Source organism: Equus quagga, chromosome 14 (assembly GCF_021613505.1).
Source record: "Equus quagga isolate Etosha38 chromosome 14, UCLA_HA_Equagga_1.0, whole genome shotgun sequence".
NCBI classification, from domain to species: Eukaryota; Metazoa; Chordata; class Mammalia; order Perissodactyla; family Equidae; genus Equus; species Equus quagga.
The window spans coordinates 31,168,774-31,190,982 of record NC_060280.1 but is presented as its reverse complement, the minus strand read 5'-3'; the positions used below and the strand labels follow the sequence as shown (position 1 = coordinate 31,190,982).

General features: G+C 35.1%; 1 protein-coding gene across 2 annotated transcripts in view; it reads right to left on the bottom strand.

Moving 5' to 3' along the window:
- ACER3 (alkaline ceramidase 3) overlaps positions 1-22,209 on the bottom strand; it is a 147,102-nt gene that overhangs the window by 71,871 nt on the left and 53,022 nt on the right. The window contains exon 2 of one of the 2 annotated variants that reach the window (XM_046685662.1): positions 16,547-16,657. In XM_046685662.1, the coding sequence (XP_046541618.1) occupies positions 16,547-16,657 (111 nt within the window). The remainder of the gene's footprint in view (positions 1-16,546; positions 16,658-22,209) is intronic. The other variant, XM_046685663.1, reaches the window with a different exon arrangement.

The following is a 22,209-nucleotide window of genomic DNA, read 5'->3' as shown; positions in this document are numbered from 1 at the left end:
CTCTCAGTAGCATTTAATAACTGAAACATTCTCTTCTCTAGTTTTCTATAATCCTATTCTCCTGGTTTTCCTATCTCATCGTTGCTTCTTCATCGGTTCCTTTCTTGGCTCCCACTATCCTTAAGATCTAAACCAGGGACTGTAAATTCATACGCCCAGAAAGGCATCTGAGTAAAATAGGCTAAGTGAAAGAAAAATAAGGAGCAGTGTAGAGATTGTGGTCAACTGGACAGATCATACTAAAGAGAATAGCTTGAGCTGACTGTTACTGCACAGAAATACAGGCCCAGTGATGGTGCATCTTCCAATTATCAAGGGAAGGCAAAAAAGGATTTTTATGGGAACTCTCTCAATTTTCACATGTAGGCAACTAACTTAAAACATGGTTAAGTTTTAAATATGGGCCAACTAAAACATGTCTGCATGCCAGATTCTGCCTTTGGGTGATGAACTTGTGATATTTATGTTCATCTCTGGGCCCTCTTCTCTCTCTACATTCTTTCCCTCAGTGATCTCATTAGTTCCCAAGGTGTTAAATACCAGCTTTATGACAATGATGCCTAAGCCTCACCTCTGAACTTCAATCTCACATCTATTCTCCACAGGGCCACAAGAGTGATCTTTTAAAACATAAATAGGATCATGTTGCTCTCTCACTAAAACTCTCTGCTGGCTTTTAGAATAAAATTCATCCTCTTTACTCTGGTCTATGGTAAGGCCCTGAATGATCTGGCCCCTGCCTAAATCTCTCCAACCTCATATTCTGCCACTTTCCTCTTAACTACCACAGAATATAAGGGAAAAGGTAGAAAGGAAACAGATAATTACAATACGGTGCATTAAGCACTGTGACAAGGACATGCATTGTTCAGTGGGAGCACAGAAAAGGGTCATCTAATTCTATGAGGGGGCTGAGGAAGGTTTAAAAGAAGGCTTTCTAGAGGAAACGACACTTAAACTGAGTCCTAAGTGACAAACATGCTGAGTTCATCAGACAAGAGAGGGTGAAGGCAGAGATGTAAACATATATATGGTACCAAAACAGCAAGTAGTTTGATACAGCTAAAGTGTAAGGTCCACATGGAGACTTGTGGAAGATGAGGCTAATAAGGACCAACCTGCCAAGGAATATAGATTTTCAAATAGGTTTTCTCATTTAAAGAGAAAATGGGTGAATTGAAAGAGGCACACCTGACCGGAGAACACTGGTGAAATTTAGCATAATAAACCAGTTTTCACCATTGACATGCTACAATTCATCAACAGGTGTATATTTTCTGAAATGTTATCCAAATTGGCACAAATAAGAAATTCAAGAATAGGGAAGTTGAGTTATTTAAGCCAAAGGAACAAATGTGAAATGTGTGAAAGCAAAAGAACATTCATTGATCCTTAAATTATACAAATTAGAAATTCTGGAGATATTTAAAAGAGGAATCTAAGCATTTTCCTTTTCTTCCTCTTGAATGCAAACTGACTGATTCAGTCACATGGAGAATAAAACATTTAATTAATATAAGGGTAGCTCTTAGCCAACATTTCATCACTATGTTCCCCTTATAAACTCTAAGGCATCAAAGTTAAAATAAAATACACATTTGTAGGAATTATCCAAAGCATTTCAAAAAACAAATAACAGGGACAAGTTTCCCTACATGGCTATGACTAATGTGAAAACTGAGGCAGTCAAACAGTAATGGAATTGGAATAAAGAGGTCAACATACCATCTGCATCTTATAATTAGATGTTCATATTCATAGCACTTTACTACAGTTTTAAGAGTCTCTCAAGCATATAATAGAATTTCACTGAGTTGGAACCTCTTGATTCAAATATGTTGACATGGTACCAGTCAAAGATTTTCAAGGTTACAAAAGAATACAGTATATTCTGATACACATTTATTTTGAGCCACTTGACTGATCACATTGTGGGAAGGTGTACAAGGGTGTTAGAATCCGATCTAAATTAGAATCAGATCTAAATTAAATCAGATCTAAATTAGGTCTATCACTTATCAACTTTGGCAAGTGGCTTAAATCTCTTTGAGACTCAGTTGCCTCAGCTGTAAAATAAGGATAACAATGTTTATCATGAAAGGTTGCTGTGAGGATTACTTAGCATGTACCTGGCATAGAATAGGTATCAACAAATTTTATTTTCTAGTCCCTAAGTCAAGCTATGAAAAAGCTCAAATGCACAGAAAATAAGAGTCATTCGATTTTGGAAGTAGGTCGGCTTATTTACCATGACAGAAAATTAAAGGCCCAAACAACACTATGAGTTCCTTTTAAATTACATCATAATTTACCATGATGTGTAAGAAGGGACCCAGAATAAACAAAAAAGGAGATGGGCATTTACTATAAAGTATCAAAGGCATTAATGGTGTAATGTGTGATTATTTTTAAAATCTATGAACTCAGGTAGGGTTTTTAGTGTTACTGGGGGTGTCAGAACAATGCCAGCTACAATTACAGGGCATGCATGATAGTCCTTTCCAGGTGAAGTTAGCATTCACAGTAGAAACAAACGCACTATCACACTGGAGAGGCAGCAGAGTGTAGTGACTAAAAGCATGAACTTTGGAGAGCTGTCCTAAGAAGTTTGGACTTTATCCCTAAGCAGATGGGAAGCCACTTAGGGTATTTAAAAAGAGCTTTTCTAATTTTTCCCCACCTACCCTAAAGGGAATTGATCACTCACTCCCTTTTCTAATCTACCACTTTTCTAGTGTATAACCTTATTATAGCAACACACACACAGAGGCCAGAATATCCCATTTAACCTTATCAATGTATTTTGGATTACTTTCTCCCTTCCCACTCCCAATAAGGCTGCTGCAACATTAGTAGCAGACAGGCTACTACATTAGTTTAGCAACTCGTGGGCTATAGTAGGAACTACATTAGTGTGGTAGGCAGAATAATGGCTCCCAAAGATGTCTCCGTCCTAACCCCAGAACCTGTGACTATGTTACCTTAAGTGGCAAGAATGACTTTGAAAATGTGATTAAATTAAGGACCTTGAGACAAGGAGTTTATCTTATCACAGATTATTCCAGTGTACCCATCTTAATCACTTCAATCCTCAAAAGGGGGAATTTGGGGGAGATGTGACTATGAAAGAATAGCCAGAGAGATGTAAAGTTACTAACTTTGAAGATGGAGGAAAGGGGCCATGAGCCAAGGAATGTGGGCAGGCATATAAACTGGAAAAGACAAGGAAATTGACTCTTGAGCCTCCAGAAAGGAATAGAGACCTGCCGACACCTTTTTTTAGCCCAGTGAGACTTGTGTCAGAATTATAATCTACAAATCTGTAAGATAATAAATTTACCTTAATTATTATTTTAAGTTACTTCATTGGTGGTACTTTGTTACAGAAGCAATAGAAAACCAATACAATTACTAACAGATGGCTAGTATTCTAGTTACTAAACTGGTATCTTAAGTGTCTTTTAAAATTCTTGCCTAAGAACTTCAGCTCATCTGAAATCTCTATTAGAAAAGTAAAAAGGCAAGCTACAGACTGAGAGAAAATATTTTCAACACATATAATATTTGACAAAAGGCTGATATCTGGAAAATGTGATACAAAAAACAGTAAGAAAAAGACAGACAACCCAATCTAAAAATGGGCAAAAGACTTATAGAGGCACTGCACAAAAGACGATATCCAAAAGGCAAATACATTTCTGACAAGTGCTCAACATCATTACTCATCAGAGAAATACAAATCATAACCTCAGTGGGACACCACTGCACACTAAACCAGGATGACGAAAATTAAAAAGGACTGACAAGTGTAGGCAACAATGTGGAATAACTGCAAGTCTCAGATGGTGCTGGTGGGAGTCTAAAATGGTCCAATCATTTTAGAAAACTGTTGGCAGTTTCTAATAAATTTAAATGCAGACTACCATGACCTAGCAATTCTACTCCCAGACACATGCCCAAAAGAAATGACTACATATGTCCATCAAGAGACATATACAAGAATATCCATAGATTCTTCATTCATAAAAGTCCCAAACTGAAAACAACCCAAATGCCCATTAGCAGGAAAATGGGTAAATGACTTTTATTATATTCACACAATGGAATATTACATATGATTAAAAAAGAATGAACTGATATAAACAACACAGACGAATCTCAAAAGCATTACATCAAGTGAAAGAAGCCAGATGCCAGAATACATACTATATGATTCCATTTCTATAAAGTTCAAGAACACGTAAATTAATATATGTGAATAGAATTCAGAATAGTGGTTATCTTTTAGGGGGTATGTTGACTGAGAAATGGCACAAGGGAACTTTCTGGGGTGACTGAAATTATCTGTATCTTGATCTGGGTAGTGGTTACACAGGTCAAATTTTATTGAGCTGTATATATACTTAAGATTTCTACATTTTACTATATATGAAATATACCTCAACTTAAAAAAACAAAGAACTGGGAGGGGAACCTCCTGCCTGCTGTGCTCCAAATACACTTTGCCCAACAAAGCACTGCCACCTAAGTGACTTGCTTTAGTTCTGTTCATACTATTTCTGGACACCTATCCAAGCCTTCAGTCAGGTTAAGTTAGCAAAAGACAAACGTTCCACAGGCAGAGGAAAAGTAAGAATACAAGATAACAATGATAACAGTGGTTGAGAGAGAATATGGCAAGTGAAGGGAGAACAAGGATAATTCTGTTCAAGGATATCTATAGCCAAATGAGGGTAAACAGAACGGAGCTAGCGCGATAACAACAGACATGATAATAACAGAAATGAGACTAGCTGTTAGGATTTTTTATACTTATTTTCCTAGAAAATAATTGGCATTCAATTATTGTCTTATTCGGGCTCCAGCCTAAAACACTGAAACATAATCCGCCCTGAGGGGGCCGGCCGTGTGGCCGAGTGGTTAAGTTCACGCGCTCCGCTTTGGCGGCCCAGAATTTCGCCAGTTAGGATCCTGGGCGCGGACATGGCACGGCTCATCAAGCCATGCTGAGGCGGTGTCCCACATAGCACAACTAGAAGGAGTGACAACTAAAAATGTACAACTATGTACCAGGCGGCTTTGGGGAGAAAAAGGAAAAATAAAATCTTTAAAAAAAAAAAAGTCCACACTGAGGCCATAAACCACACTGAAATATAAGCCACAAGTGAGGCCACAGGAACCAGATGAAGAGCCCTTACAGCTGTCTGCTTTCTGCCTCAGGCTCTATTCTACCAGGCTTTCTCCCTTTCTACTTTTACTTTCTACCAAGCTGCTTTCCTGGCCACCTCATTTCCTCACTTCGTGGCCACTGACTACACAGGCTCCTCAGCCATCTGTAGTTCCTGCTTCTCTGGCTGAGCCTGTCCCTGAGTTTTGGTAACTAGGTGGGACATGTTTATTCAAAGTGTAGTCACATGAAAACCACAACTGCAGACGTATAAAGATTAGGAACTATTAACCAAAAAAGGAAAATATTTTGTTTCTTAGGTGATGAGATTATGGGTATTTTGCATTGTTTTCTAAATTCGTCTTCATTGTTACTATCACATTACTTTTTTCAACAAACTAGAAAAAAAATCATTGATGTTTCTGGTACTGTCTGGAAAACTGGGACTAAATAAGGATTTGAAAAGGTAAGTTAGCAGGCAAGTTATAAAATGATTTCCAAAGGTCCTTTCCACAGTACACTGATTTTATGTTTCACGACTAAACATAATTGCTATAATCTAAAAGGTTATGAGTCTAGCATGCAGTCTTCTCACCTTCCCCTTGACAAGAGGCATAACGTGAAGATCATTTCAGATGACTCTGATTCAGTCTGGTAGTGACACACTATAGGTATGATCACATTTAAACTTAAGGCTGCTCCATGCAAAGAATTTCCAATGGTCCTTTTCATGGGGAAATAACTTTGTGTCTCTGTGACATTTCTACTTCAGTAACTTTCTATTTCAGCATTGGACTTAGAAAGAGATAATAAAACTCTTTAATAGACTTCTTTTTCCTTCTTTTTTATTTATGATTTGACTATTTTACAACATTTTATTTTTCTTGTTGCCAATTACCTACTCATTGAGATAACTGCACAAATACATCTGTACAACTACAAATAGATTTTGTTGTTGTTTATTTATTTGCAGTTCATCTCCCCTCAATGTAACACAAGCTCTCTGGGGACAAGGACTTTGTCTTTTTGCTGGCACATAATATGTACTCAAAAAATATTTGTTAAGGAAAGAACAAGTGAACACACTTCTATTTTAAAGGAATAAGATAAACCACAATGTGTGACTCTGAGAATAAAAAGAAAAACTAAATCTCATGAAAAAAAATTAAATCTCATGGAAAAGATTTCTTTTGGCTTGGTTCTATTTCAGATAATACACAGTTTTAAATTACTGGCTTATGGCATAAAGATTAAAAGCATATAGATCTGGGTTCAAGGTATGGCTCTATCATTTACTACTTGTGTGATCCTGGTCAAGTTACCTCTCTTCTCAAATATACATTTATAAAACAAAATTAAGGAGTTCCTCATAGGTTGTGGAAAGTTTTAAATGACATAATATAAATTAATGTACTTTCCACAGAGCCTAGTAGATAATAAATGCTCTATGAATGATAATTACTGTTGTCTCTTGAAACTCCACAACATTAACAGCAAATTTCACGGCCTCATAAAAATTAATGACTAAGCCAATATCACATTAAGCTTGGAAATTCTAAGAATTCTAATGTCAAACACTAAATACTAACCAGGCAGGCAGAATTTCACTTCAAATAACTTGCTTTTACTTTTCAATTTATTCTCCTGGTTTTATTATGGGACAAGGAGTATTACACTCATTTGAATTCTTCATCATCTTTCTCTCTATACAAAAGGAAAAATAATTTTGCTTTTAAAAATGTTTACTTAAAACAAATATTAGGTTCTTATTCCCCCTTCAATTTAACAGCAAGTTTTACTAAGAGATCTATTAGAAAAATAATCAGAGAGACATCTTTGATTCTTCTATTGATCTGTTATGAGAGTCTCTTCCTTTCATAAAATGTGTATATTTGGGACAATCTATAGTAGAAAAATAAACCAAGAGGAAGAGAAACACATTGACAAAGCAACTGGGTGGTTCCAAAGCAGCTGTAACTGGGATGGTGCATGAAACAGATCAGAGGACTGGAAGAGCTGGCAAGTGCTCAGGGACACAGGATGGGAAAAAATATGAGAAAGTAATATTTTTAACTCAACTTCCCTAATTCTTCCTCATTGTACTTGTGCACCTTTTCTTCATAACACAACTGTTAATACATTCTTAATTATAAAATTATTTGATTAATGTCTGTCTCCCCTGCTAAACTATAAGCTCCAATGAACAACGGTTTGAGAACTATACCTAGCACATAATAGATTCTCAGTAAATATCTGTTGAATTAATTAAAAAGTGACTAAATTCTTAGTGGATCTAGGCTCTAAGCCAGAACACAATGCCCTCATAAATTACTAATAGTCTGTTCCTAATACACTTCTACACAAAGCCAAAATTCCCAATTCTTTCTACAAAATCTCCCTCAACTCCAAAAATTAAGTGCATATAAATTAATTATTATGGATTTTTGGTCACAAAATTAAAATACTGTAAATTTTGTTATGGTATTCAGTAAATGTCCCTGATTTGTTAATCATATATCCGTTTCCAGATAAAGTCTGCTCTGTCTGTGTGTGTCTCCCTCTCTCTCTCACACACACATATATTTTTGTGGTGGGGAGACATCTCACTGAAAAATTCAAACTAGTATATGAAAAAAAAGTCTTCGCAAAACATGCCTGTTGTTAGAGGTTTTTAAAATAAAGTATTCATTCATTCATCTAACATTCTCATGTATAGAGTGTACTTACACAAATCTAGATGGTATAGCCTGCTACACACCTGGGCTTTATGGTACTAATCTTATGGGACCACTGTCATATATGTATACTTATATGTGTGTATACAGACACACACACACTTTTACATTCCGCATCTTTCACTTGACAATAAATCCTGGAAATCACTCTGTATCAGTCAGAGATGTTCCTCATCCTTTCTACATCTGCACAGTACTTACTATGTAGATATACCAGTTTATTCAACCAACTTCCTACATATGGGCTTTCAAGCTGTTTACATTATTTTGTAATTAGAAATCATTCAGCAATAAATAATCTTGTGCACATTTACATTTAATTTTGAATTACTGGGGATATATCTTCATAGAAAATTCTTAAAAATGTGATTGCTGAGTCAAAAGGATAAACGCATATATAAGCTATTGCCAAATTCACCTACAAAAATTTTACATTCTCACAAGGAATGTGTGAAGAGTGCCTCTCTCTCCCACAGCCTTGCCAAGAGTATGTTGTCAAGTGTTTCACTTTTTGCAAATCTGATAAATGAGAATAATATGCCAGTGTAGTTTTCATTTGCACTTCTTTTATTATGAGTGAACTGAGTATCTTATATGTGTTGGTTATTTTTTAATATCTTTTTGGAGAATTTTCTGTCTGCCTTTGACCATTTATTTCTATTAGATTTTTGGTCCTTTTTATCCTCAACGTTTAAAAGTCATTTCTGTATTAGGGACATTAAATCTCTACCTGTAGTGTATGTCATAAATATTTTCACCATTTGGCCTTTTGCTTTGGACTTTGCCTATGGTGGTTTTTGCCATGCCAAAGTTTTTATTTATCTGGCCAACCTTTTCTTTTATTATATTTGGATTTTGACTCATAGTTACAAAGACTTTCCCCATACACCGGATATAGAAGAACTCCCAAGTTTTCTTCTACTATTTATAAGATTTTAGTTTTTACATTTAGGTCTCTGATCAATTTAGAACTTATTGTTATGTATGATGTAAGGAATACATCTGTTCTTTTTTCAAACACTATTTATTAAAATGTTCATTTTTGTCCCAGTGATTAGAGATCCCAACTTTATCATATACTAAACTTTAAGGTAGATTTGGGTCTATTCATGCCTTTTTTTCATTTCACTGAATTACCTATCGGCATGCCAGTACTACACTATTTACCTATGCAGGTTTTGCAGTAAGTTTTAATATATAGGAGAGTTTGTACATCCCTATAGCTCTTCTTTTTAAAAGATCTCCTAGATATCTTTGCATGTTTTTATTTTCATAGGAACTTTAGCATCAACTTGTCTTACTAAAAAAGCCTTATTAGTATTTTTATTAGTATTATTTATTTTAATAAATTAACTTAGACACACTGACATCTTTAAGTTGTCTTTCCAAAAACAACTTCTCATTTGTCCAGGTTTAAAACCTTTCGTGTCTTTCAGAAGTGTTTTAAAATTTTCTTCATACAGACTTTACACATTCCTTATCAAATTTTTCCTAGATATTTTATCTTTTTTTGGATGCCATTTTACATGGGGTTTTCTTCTCTATTATACCTAATGTGATATTGTTAGTATATATGAAGGCTATTGTTTTTTATGATAACTTAAAACCTGATACCTAACTAAATAGTTTTATTGTTTGAATCAGCTTGATAATTAATTAATTCTGTAGGCTAGAGTTTTCAGGAATACTACAATATCTGTAAAGAGAGATTTTTCTTTCTTTTCCAAATCTTAGGCCCTTGATCATTTTCTCTGGTATAAATGCACAGATTAACATTTCCAGTACTATGTTAAATGGCAGTGGAGATAGACATTCTTGCCTTGTTCTTGACCTTTGTAGAAATGCTTCTAGTGCTTCCACACTGAGTAAAACGCTAGCTTTAGGAGTGAGGTACGTATATTAACATGTTAAGACAGTATTCATCAATTCCTATTTTCTTGAGGTTTTTTTTCTTTAATCACAAATAGGTGTTGAATTTTGACAAAGGCTTTTTCAGCATCTATGGAGATAACCATATGGCTTTTCTTCTTAAATCTATCAATATAGTAAGTTATATTAACGGATCTCCTAAATTTGAATGGTCTTTCACTCTAGAAACAAACTCTGGTTGTTATGGTGTACTATCTTCCAAATGTTGGGCTAGATTCTGTTTACTATTTACTACTTTTTAAAATAAGAAAACAAAGTTAAATAATTCAAAATCTCTTGTTTAATAATATAATTCCAAAAAAAGCTTTTAAAACCAAAAGCTGTTTTATTCTTTAAGTTTGGCACAAATTCTTTTGACAACAAAAACTGACCTGACTGGACATGAGGCTATTAACAGGAATTCCTTGGCCCAGTCAGTGTGAGCATTCATCTGCTAAGCAGCAACATGAACATGCTCGCCCAGAAGGCTGCCCCCAGTCCCGGGGCATAGGAGGTACCCTGTAGCATACACCATCTACTAATTCTCCAACATCCAAAACGATCTGAATGCAGAAATACTTCTGGTCCCAAGGATTTGGATAAGGACTCATCAATCCATATTAATGATGCAATTGGAAGAAATTAAAAGAAAAACATTGATAGACTCTGGTTTCTCTTCAGATCGTATAAGTCTTTTGCCTTTTAAAAGAAAAGAATTGAGCTCAAGGGCCCTCTCTGAACTTTAGAGACTGAATTTTATAAGGATGTTTTCCACGAAGAGATAATACTGATACAAAAAGAGGCCTGTCTCCTGTTAAGAACTGGATCATGGTGCCTCTATTGAGCCATATCTTCAGCTCCCTTAATTACCCCCCAACCTTCTTCAGCTGGAAGGTTACAGGAAAAAGTAATTTAGAAAATACGTACCTCTATATATTCACAGGAATATCAGAAGAGGGCAGATTACCATAATATGTGGAATAGTTACGCAAATCATCACATCTGTATAAACATCAAAAAATGACTTTTCGTCATCAGTATGCAAAGGAAATCACTTCAGACAGTCATCCTTGTTAAGGGAGAAGAGAAAATCCTCAAACTCAGGGTGACAAATAGGATTTATCTAATACTGAACAATTAGGAGTGGCTGCCCAGATGCTAACTATCAGGAACAACGGGAAAAGAACAGTCATGCGTCACACAATGACACTTTGGTCAACAACAGACCACACATATGACAACAGTCCCCCAAGATTAGTACCATAAAGCGCAGGTGTGTAGCAGGCCATACACCCAGGTTTGTGTAAGTGCGCTCTATGATGTTTGCACAGTGACCAAATCACCTAAGGCTGCCTCTCGGAACACATCCCTGCCGTTACGGGAAGCGTGACTGCAGTTGTACCTCACTAGAGAAGAATTACAGCACCTACACACGCGACCACTGACTTACAATTTTCTCTCTCTCTATTCTGTTCTACTATTTTCTTTCTTCCTTTGACCCCATCCAAGATATAAGGACTAAATATCCCTCCTCTCATACAATGAGCACATTCCTCCATTTCCTGTGTCCGTTGGCTTTTATTTTTTAAACAAGTATTGAGATATACCATTAAATCACTCATTGCAAGTGTACAGTTTTATGAGTTCTAGTAAATTTAAGAGTTGTGCAATAATCACAATCCAGTTTTATGATACTTCCATCACCCAAAAAATTTCCCTTATGCCCATTTGTATAAGGGAATATCTACTCCCACCCTAAACCCCAGGTAACTAATAATTTTTGCCTTTTCTAGATATTATTTCTCTATTTTTGCCTTTTCTAGAAATTTCGTATAAATAGGATCATAAAACCTGTGGTCTTTTGTGTTTTAGTTTTTCCCACTTAGCATAATGTTTTTGAGATTCACCCATGTTGTTACATGTATCAGTAGTTCATTTCTTTTTGTTTGCTAATTATTTATATCTTCATTGATATTCATTCATGATATTTGTCCTTAACTTTCTTTTTTATGGCATTTTTCTCAGATTTACATAACAATGTTGTTCGTTTCATAAAATTAACTTGAAAGTTTTCCTTCATTATCTATGCTTTCGAAAAATTTACGTAGTATTGGGACTATCCGGTCTTTGAAGGCTTAGTAGAACTCTGTGTGAAACTATCCAGGCCTGGGGCTTTTTTGTGTGCTTTTTTTTGGAGGAGTTTCTTCATAACTTATTCTATTTCCTACATAGAAATTGGCCTGTTCAAAGCTTTCTATCTTTTTCCTGGGGTCAACTTTGGTAAACTTTATTTTCCTAGGAAATTATCCAATTCTAAATTTATTTATATAGAGGTTTTAAAATCTTTTTCCTTTGTTTCAATGAATATTCCCCCTTTGTCATTTATTTTGCATGTTTATGCTTGCTTCCTTTTTGTTTAACTTAGCTAGTTATTGACTTTTTCTTTAAAAAGATGGATTTTGATTCATTAAGTAGAACTATATTTGTCCTCTATCTTGTTAATTTCTGCTTTTATCTTTATAATTTTCTCCCTTGAACTTTCATCTGGCCTACTTTGTGGTCTTTTTTCTTGCCTTTTGAGTTGAGATCTTACTTTTTCACTTTCCGTTTTTATCTTTTATTATTACTTAAGTGTTTAAGCCTATGTATTATCTACGTATTATCTTATGGTTGCTTTAAATCAACCCCCATCCATTCTGGTATGTGGAGTTTTCCTATAATTGTATTTTGGGAAGTCTATAATTTCAGTTTGTATTTTCCCTTTCAACCAAGAGTTAATGGAAGATTTTAAAATTTCAGAAAGAAAGAGCCTTTTTATGGTTTGAATTTGTTGTTAATTTCTGGTGTGGCTGCACTGTGATCAGAGGACATTGTTTTAATAGTTCTACTTCATGGAACTTACTGTTTTGTTTTTATGACTGTTCTATGTTTACTTGAAAGGAGAGCATATTCTCTATCATCAGGATGTAAAGTTCAGCATAAATCCACAACATCTTCTTTATTGGTTCTGTTGTTTAGATCTTTTAGATATTGAGTTTTTTTTGTTCACTTTACCTGTCTTGTCCTAAGTGTGGCATATAATCTTCTATTATTCTTATGTTTCTATCAATTTCTGTTTCTATCTCTTGTAGCCATATAAAAGCGGTGGCTGTATTATTTGGTGCAGAGATATTAATAACTGTCATACTTTCATTGTGAAGCATGGCTTCTAGCATTATAAAGTCCTTCTTTGTTACATTTAATGCCTTTTGAAGGGAATTCTACTTTATATGATATTACAATCACTATCCCTGCTTTCTTATTATTTCTGTTTCTAACTTTTCTGAATCACTTTCTTTTAGGTGTGCCTTTCGTATAAAGCATAAAGTTCAATCTTGTTTAGTGAGCAAATGCGAAAATCTTTTTCTTTTGATAAGTAAGTTAAGCTGATTCATACTGATTGATATGACTGATATGTTTAATCTCAACTCTGTCACATTATATTGCTTTACTATACTATAAAGTACGTGACTATACTTCACTATATTGCTTTAATATACTTTACTATACTATAATTACTGCTTTATTATGTGCATTTAAAAATGAAAAAATCCTCAAAACTCTAAGGAAAAAGACCACATTACTTACAAAAGCAAGAAAATCAGGCTGGCATTAGACCTTATATATATTATTTTATATTAAATGCATATTATTTTATATTTACTATATATAATTATTTTATATTTAATGTCTATTCCTGTAAGTGAGATGTCTTTTATTGCTCTTTAAAAAAATTCTTTTGGTATTGAGGAAAGAGGTTTTTTTGTTCTGGGCTTACTTTCGTATTTTATGCCTTTTACAGTACCCTGGCCCCCCCTTTTTTTTCCTACCTAACCTTTTACTATCTGGTTTGTTACTTTTATATCACATTCTTTAATGCTCAACTTATTACCTAGGCAGCAGTCAATTAACTTATTCTACTTTGCCCTTTCCTTCCCCTATTTGAAAAACTGCATTCTTTCTACTTTATCAGAGCACATGACATCCATATACTTTGATCTTTATCCCACCTCTGCTTTAGTCTTGGATCTATAGTTAAATATATCAAATGCTCATCATTAGACATTCTGCCAAAGGTTCCCCAGTCTTCTCTTAGTTGGATGAACATCATTCTCTAGTACAATGCAGTCAGCAAAACTTTCTGTGATGAAGGAGATGTTCTGTATCTACACTGCCCGATATGATAGCCACAAGCCACATATGGGGACTGAGCACCTGAAATGTGGCTAGTGTGACAGAGGACCTGAGTTTTACATTTTACTTAATTTTAATTAATTTAAATTTAAATTACCACATGTGGTAATTTAATTAGATTAATGTGGTAATGCAAATTAGACAACGCAGTGCTTGTGGATTCGACAGGAAGGAGTCATGTGCACAGTGTTCAACGAGAACTTGCATGCTTAAAACTGTTTTTCTATAACCTGGATACCTAAAAAACAACTTGGTTAGAACAAACAATCCTTGGCTTGCACTAAAAATGCTGCTCCACTGGTACCCTTCTTTGTATGTTGCTGCAGAAGTCTAATGCCAGCCTAATTTTCTTGCCTTTGTAAGTAATCTGGTCTTTTTCCCTAGAGCTTTGAGGATTTTTTCATTTTTAAAATGCAGTAGTTTTACCAGTCTACGTTTCAGAGCTGACCATTCCAAGTCAGTTTTATGAGGTAAAAATGGACCTTTTAATATAGAGGTTCAGATCTTCTTTCATTTCCAAAATGTCTTCTTGATTTACAGTTTTAAATATAAGTTCTGTTTCATTGTTGTTCTTCCTCTTCCTCTTCCTCTTCCTCTTCCTCTTCTTCTTCCTCTTCTTCTTCCTCTTCTTCTTCCCCTTCCCCTTCCCCTTCCCCTTCCCCTTCCTCTTCCTCTTCCTCTTCCTCAGGGTCTCCAATTATATGTATATTGGATCTTCCTTGCCTGTCTTCCATTTCAATCACTTTCTCTTTGACTCTATCTCATTTTCATGTTCTTGCTTGTTTCTCTGTCTTTCTTAAATAGCCCTTATTATTCAACACACTGTGATTCAGCCTTAATTTCTTTCCTAGGTTTAATCAATTCTAATTTTATTTCTTTTAGGTGGAGAAGGGGCTATTTTTCTTATTAGTTTTTAAATTTTTGATTCATTTCTTTGTTTGAGACTATTTAGTTCAGTTAGAAGTGTTGTAACCAAATGAAAACCATACGAACCAAATGAAAGCCATTTGGAACCAAATAAAACCTAAACTACCAATCAACAAGTTATTTTTCTTTTACAGCAAAATTGCCTTACAACCAATTTAGTTGTGTAGTGAAGGTGTTTGTGGCAAAACTGCTTGCAGCAAAGATGTTTATGGCAAAAATACTGGACACAGTCTAAAACAGCAAAGATAGTTCTATTGTAATTTGGTGTTTATTTCTTATTTAAAATCAATTTGAAGTTCACAGTATTCTTTTTCTCCTAGTAAGAGTGAAAGTCTGGGTTAAGTGTGGTTTTATTTACTTTCCTTCTTAATCTGTATAGTTTTCTGGGAGGATGAGTGGACAAATTCTAACTTAGGAGGCCACATTATGCAAGGACAACCTTAAAGTCCCTCAAATCTTTTTTATTCTTATTGGTTATTACTGATTGTGATTTGGCAGTATTTTATAAACATTCTTCAAACAACCCAGGAAATACAGCAAAGGGCTAAGTTGGTGAACAAGTCTTCCTTGTGAAGACAAACCAAGTAACTTTCTTAAAACACCATGCATATGAGAAACAGATTCAGAAATTCAAGTCTCTCATATCCAATAATGAATCTAATTATGACTGAATGTGATATGATACACTATGGCTTACAGTTTTGTGGTGATTAAAAGTCCTTTCTGCCCATGCATAAATATCTACCATGAGCTAAAACGGAAGAAATTGTGTTTAGTTAAGAAAGTTATATAGAAGACACAAACTAGAATCCACTTTCTTTGCTATTTTTGTCTCTATAATGATAATGCAAGAACATGACAGAGTGATTTTCCCATCTTAGGCTCTAGTAAAGTTCATTCATCTATCCATCCAACATTTATCGAGGACCACTAAATTGCCAGACAAGAGGGATACAAAGATACCTAAAACACAGTCCCTGCCCCACAGACAAGCACAGGAAATTGAGTAAGTTGCAGAAGGTTAGATACAGTATGGTATCCTTTACCAAAAATTTAAAAATCTGCGAACCATAGTATACATACTTTTAAGGATACATATATATGTAGCATAAAGACAAAAACATTTGAGAAAATGATAATCAAATTCAGTACAGAAGTTAACTCTGGAGGGTGAGCTGGGAAGATGACAGAAGTAAAATCAAGCAGGAATACAAAGGGAGCTTCAATTTTTATCTATACTAGTTTATTTCTTTAAAAAAGAAAAAGTAAGATCTGAAACAAATATTGCAAAGTGTTAAGCTCTGACAACACTGAGTGGTAAGATACATGGGTATATTTGTTATGGTATCTCCATTCGTTTCTGTCTGCTTAAAATATTTTATGATTTTTCAAAAATTTTATCAAAATGCAGTTCAATTTACTGGCAAGATTTGTGGAATTTTACTTCAGACGTTTCAGAATATATTCAAGTTCTGTAATAAACAATACAAAATTGAAAACCAATTTTAGGAATGAATGAGAAAAACAGCCCATCTGAACACTGTATATCATTTTTTAGATGAAGTGTTATACATACCGGTGAGTGCTAAGTAAGAAGCAATGTACCGCTTTTCCAGTCCATCTCTAACACTCTGAATTGCACCAAAAATTGGAGGTATAATCATAATCAGGTTACTCACTGTATTCCCTATAGGACAGAAACACAAGAAGATAATTAGATTCATCAATACCACTTTAAATAAAGATACATGCACTTGGCCCTTAACAAAAACAAAATAGGTGACTTCTCAGCAACATAGTGGAAAGATATTTACAAGGCGCTAAAGAAAAATAATTCTCCACTCAACAAAAATTTCTTACAAGAATCCAAGTAAAATAAAGATACCCTCAGACATATGAAACTAAGAATTTTCAACTAGAACATCAACTAAAGGAAATTCTACATTCCAAACATAAAAAGGAAATGTATCTCAGAAAGAACCTCAAAGATACAGCAAAAAAAAACCAGTTAAAGAAGGCAGCCTACACCAATGCTACTGGAAGGGTGATCCACAGATACAGCATGACAAGATCAAACACAGAATTCAGTTAATTTTCTCTGTTGAATCAAACAGCAAAAACTTGGGGTTTGCATTTTGCATGTCTTTTTAAAATTTCATTTTTGTAGTAATGTTTTTAGTTTCTAGTTTCTATGTTTCTAGTATAAGACAAAAAGTAATGGATCTAATCTGATTTTTGTTCCTGTCTTTAAAAAACAAAGGTCAAACATGAATAGCAAAGAAACAATAACCCCAACAGCAGAAGTAGTAAGATGAGAAAAGAAATGGCTAAACTATTTTATAAACTGATTCTAAGTAGAATAAAGTGGCACAATACATTCAAAATTCCAAATGAATGATTTTCAATATGGGAGCTGATTCAAGATAAATATCAATTAACAGGCCTATAGAGAACACTCCACCCAGAACAACAGCATATACATTTCTCAGGAGTACATGGGACATTTTCCATGATAGAACATATGCTTTTTGTTGTTGTTACTGACGTTGAGTTGATTCTGACTCCTAGTGACCCTGTGTACAGCGTAGAACCCTGCCTGGTCTTTTTGCGCCATCCTCTCACCTTCTGGAGCCATATCAGACAATGCTCTACTGCTATTCATAGGGTTTTCATGGCCAATTTTTTCAGAAGTGCCCAGGTCCTAGTATGTCTAGTCCATAAGCTACAAAGAAAACTGTCCACCACGGGAGACCCTGTTGGTATTTGAAATACAAGTGGCATAGCTTTCAGCATCACAGCAAAATGCAAAAGACACAGTATGACAACTGACAGATGGGTGGTGTGGTTCCCACAGGAAATGAAGGCTGTGGTGGGGAAAGCACCAAATCTTAACCACTAGACCACCAGGGCTGGCTACTAGATCATATGTTAGCTATAAATTAAGCCTCAATAGACTTAAAAAGATAGTTATACAAAGCATCTCCTCCAACCACAACAGAATGAAGTTAGAAATAAATAACAGAAGGAAAACGAGAAAATTCACAAATTTGTGGAAATTAAACAACACATTCTTAAACAACCAATGGATCAACAAAGAAATCACATGGGAAATTAGAAAATACTTAGAGATAAATTAAAATGAATATACAACATATCAAAATTAATGGGACACAGAAAAAGCAGTGCTAAGGGGGAAATTTATAGCTATAAATGCTTACATTAAAAAGACAAGATCTTCAAGCTAAAATGAAAGGATGCTAATTAGTAACATGAAAATATACAACACACTAGTAAAGTAAGTATATAGTCAAATTCAGAACACTCTAATAACTGTAACATGATGGTGTATTAATCATTTAACTCCAGTATAAAGGTGAAAGGACGGAAGTATTAAAAATAACTACAGCTACAGTAATTTTTTAATGAATACACTATAAAAAACAGGTAAAGTGTGATATCAAAAACCTAAAAGGGGCTGGGGCCAGCCTGGTGACACAGTGGTTAAGTTCACACGTTCCACTTCTCGGTGGCCCAAGGTTCGCCAGTTCAGATCCCGGGTGCAGACTTGGCACGCCATGCTGTGGTAGGCGTCACACATATAAAGTAGAGGAAGATGGGCATGGATGTTAGATCAGGGCCAGGCTTCCTTCAGCAAAAAGAGGAGGAGTGCAGTAGTTAGCTCAGGGCTAATCTTCCTCAAAAAAAAAAACAAAACCCTAAAAGGGTAGAGTTTTAGTATGTGAAGTTACATTGTTATCAGCATAAAAGTGACTGTTGTATCTACAAACTGTTTCATGTAAGCCTCATGGTAACCACAAAGCAAAGACCTACAGTAGACACACAAAAGATAAAGAGGAGGGAATCAAAGCATACCACTACAGAAAATCACCAATTCACAAAGGAAAACAGCAAGAAAGGAAGAAAGAAATAAAGGAACTACAAAACAGCGAGAAAACAATTAATAACACAGCATTAGTTAAGTCCTTACTTATCAATAATTACTCTAAAGGTAAATGGATTGAATTCTCCAATTAAAAAGCATATTGTGGCTGGATGGACCAAAAAACAAGACCTAACTATATGCTGGACACAAGAGATTCACTCCAGCTTTAAGGACACACAGAGGCTCAAAAAGAAGGGATGGAAAAAGATATTCCATGCAGGTGGAAACCAAAAGAGAGCACAAGTAACTAAACTTATATAACACAAAACAGACTTTAAGCCAAAACTTGGAACAACAAAGAAGACCATGATGTAATATAATAATAAAGGGTTAATTCATCAAGGGGATATAACAGTTGTAAATATATAAGCATCCAACATCAGAACATCCAAATATATTAAGCTATAGATCTGAAGGGAGAAATAGACAACAATACAATAATAGTAGGGAACTTCAATGTCCCACTTTGAACAATAGATAGATCAGCCAAACAGAAAATCAATACAGAAAAGTTGAACTCAACTACACTTGAGGCCAAATGGACCTAACAGACATACAGAACATTTCATCCAACAGCAGTAGAATACACATTCTCCTCAAGCACACACAAAACATTTTCCAGAATAGATCATATGATAGGTCACAAAACAAGTGTTAGCAAATTTAAACAGAGTGAAATCATACAAAGTATCTTTTCCAACCACAATGGTTTAAAACCAGAAATCAAAAATGAGAGGAAAACTAGAAATTCACAAATATGTGGAAATTAAACAACACACTCCCAAACAACCAATGGGGCAAAGAAGAAATCAAAAGGTAAATTAAAAAATACCTTGAGGGGGCTGGCCCCGTGGCTGAACGGTTAGGTTTGCGCGCTCCACTGCAGGCGGCCCAGTGTTTCGTTGGTTCGAATCCTGGGCGCGGACATGACACTGCTCATCAAACCACACTGAGGCAGCGTCCCACATGCCACAACTAGAAGGACCCACAACAAAGAATATACAACTATGTACCAGGGGGCTTTGGGGAGAAAAAGGAAAAAATAAAATCTTTAAAAAAAAAAAAATACCTTGAAACAAATGAAAAATGGAAACACAACATACCAAAACTTACACAATGCAGTAAAGCAGTTCTAAGAGGAAAGTTTATAGCAATAAACACCTACATTAAGAAAAAAGGAAGATCTCAAATAAACAACCTAACTTTACATCTCACAAACTAGGAGGAAAAAAACAGAACTAAGCCCAAAGTTAGGAAAGGGAAATAAATGAAATAAGTCAATGAACTAAGAGCCGGTTTTCTTTCTTTCTTTTTTTTAGGAGGGAGACTAGCCTTGAGCTAACATCTGCCGCTAATCCTCTTCTTTTTGCTGAGGAAGATTGGCCCTGAGTTAACATCCATGCCCATCTTCCTCCTATTTTATATGTGGGATGCCTACCACAGCATGGCTTGATGAGCAATGTCTAGGTCCACACCCAGGATCCAAACTGGTGAACCCTGGGGTGCCAAAGCACAATGTGCGAACTTAACCACTGTGCCAGCAGGCCAGCGCCAAGCTGGTTTTCAGAAAAGATAAGCAAAACTGACAAACTTTTAGCTAGACTAACTCCAAAAAAACAGAGAGGACTCAAATAAATAAAATCAGAAATGCAAGAGGAAATTACAACTAATATCAGAGAAATACAAAGGATCATGAGAGATTACTATGAATGATTATATGCCAACAAATTGGAAACCCTACAAGAAATGGATAAATTCCTGCATATATACAATCCACCAAGACTGAATCAGGGAAAAATAGAAAATCTGAATACACCAATAACAAGTAATGAGATTGAATCAGTAATCAAAAACCTTCCAACATAGAAAAGCTAAGGACAAGTGCTTTCAGTGGTAATTCTATCAAATATTTAAAGAAGAATTAACACCAATTCTCAAACTCTTCCAAAAAAAATAGAACAAGAGAGAATACTTCCAAACTCATTTTACGAGTCCAGCATTACCTTGATACCAAAGCAAGATAAGGACACTACAAAATAAGAAAATTACAGACCAATATCCCTGGTGAATACAGATGCAAAAATTCTCAACAAAATATTAGCAAACTGAATTCAACAGCACATTAAAAGGATCATACACCATGATCAAGTGGGATTTATTCCTGGGATGCAAAAATGGTTCAACATATGCAAATCACTAAATGTGATACACCACATTAACAGAATAAAAGAGGTCATATGATCATCTCAAGAGATGCAGAAAAAGCATTTGGCAAACAACATCCTTTGATGATAAAAACACTCAACAAATTGGATATAGAAGGAACACACCTGAACACAATAAAGGCCATATATGACAAACCCACAGCCAACATCATACTCAATAGTGAAAGCTTGAAAGTTCTTCCACTAAGATCAGGAACAAGATAAGGGTGCCCACTCTCACTACTCCTATTCAACATAGTAACAGAAATCCTAGCCAGATCAATCAAGCAAGAAAAAGAAATAAAAGTCATCCAAATAGGAAAGGAAGAAATAAAGTTGTCTCATTTGCAGATGATGTGATATCACATATAGAAAATCCTAAAGACTCCACCAAAAAAAACTCTAGAACTAGGGGCTGGCCCATGGGCATAGCAGTTAAGTTTGCATGCTCTGCTCCGGCAGCCTGGGGTTCACAGGTTCAGATCCCAGGTGCCGACCTACACACTACTCATCAAGCCATGCTGTGGCAGGTGTCCCACATATAAAGTAGAGAAAGATGGGCACAGCTGTTAGCTCAGGGTCAATCTTCCTCAGTAAAAAGAGGAAGATTGGTGGCGGATGTTAGCTCAGAGCTAATCTTCCTCAAAAAAAAATGCTAGAACTAATCAATGAACTCAGTAAAGTTGCAGGATACAAAATCAACATTCAGAAAACAGTTGTGTTTCTATACAACAACAAAACATCTGAAAGATAAAGAAAACAATCCCATTTACAATATAAACCAAAACGTTAAAATATTTAAGAATAAATTTAACCAAGGAAGTTAAAGATCTGTACTATGAAAACTATAAGACTTTCATGAAAAATAGAAGACACAAAGAAATGGAAAGATATTCCGTGCTCTTGGATTGGAAGAACTAACATAGTTAAAATGTCCATACTCCCTAAAGCAATCCACAGATTCAATGCCATCCCTATCAAAGTTCCAATAACATTTTTTCACAGAAAATAGAACAAAGAATCCTAAAATTTATATGGAACAACAAAAGACCCTGAATAGCCAAAGGAATCTTGAGGAAAAAAGAAAAAAGC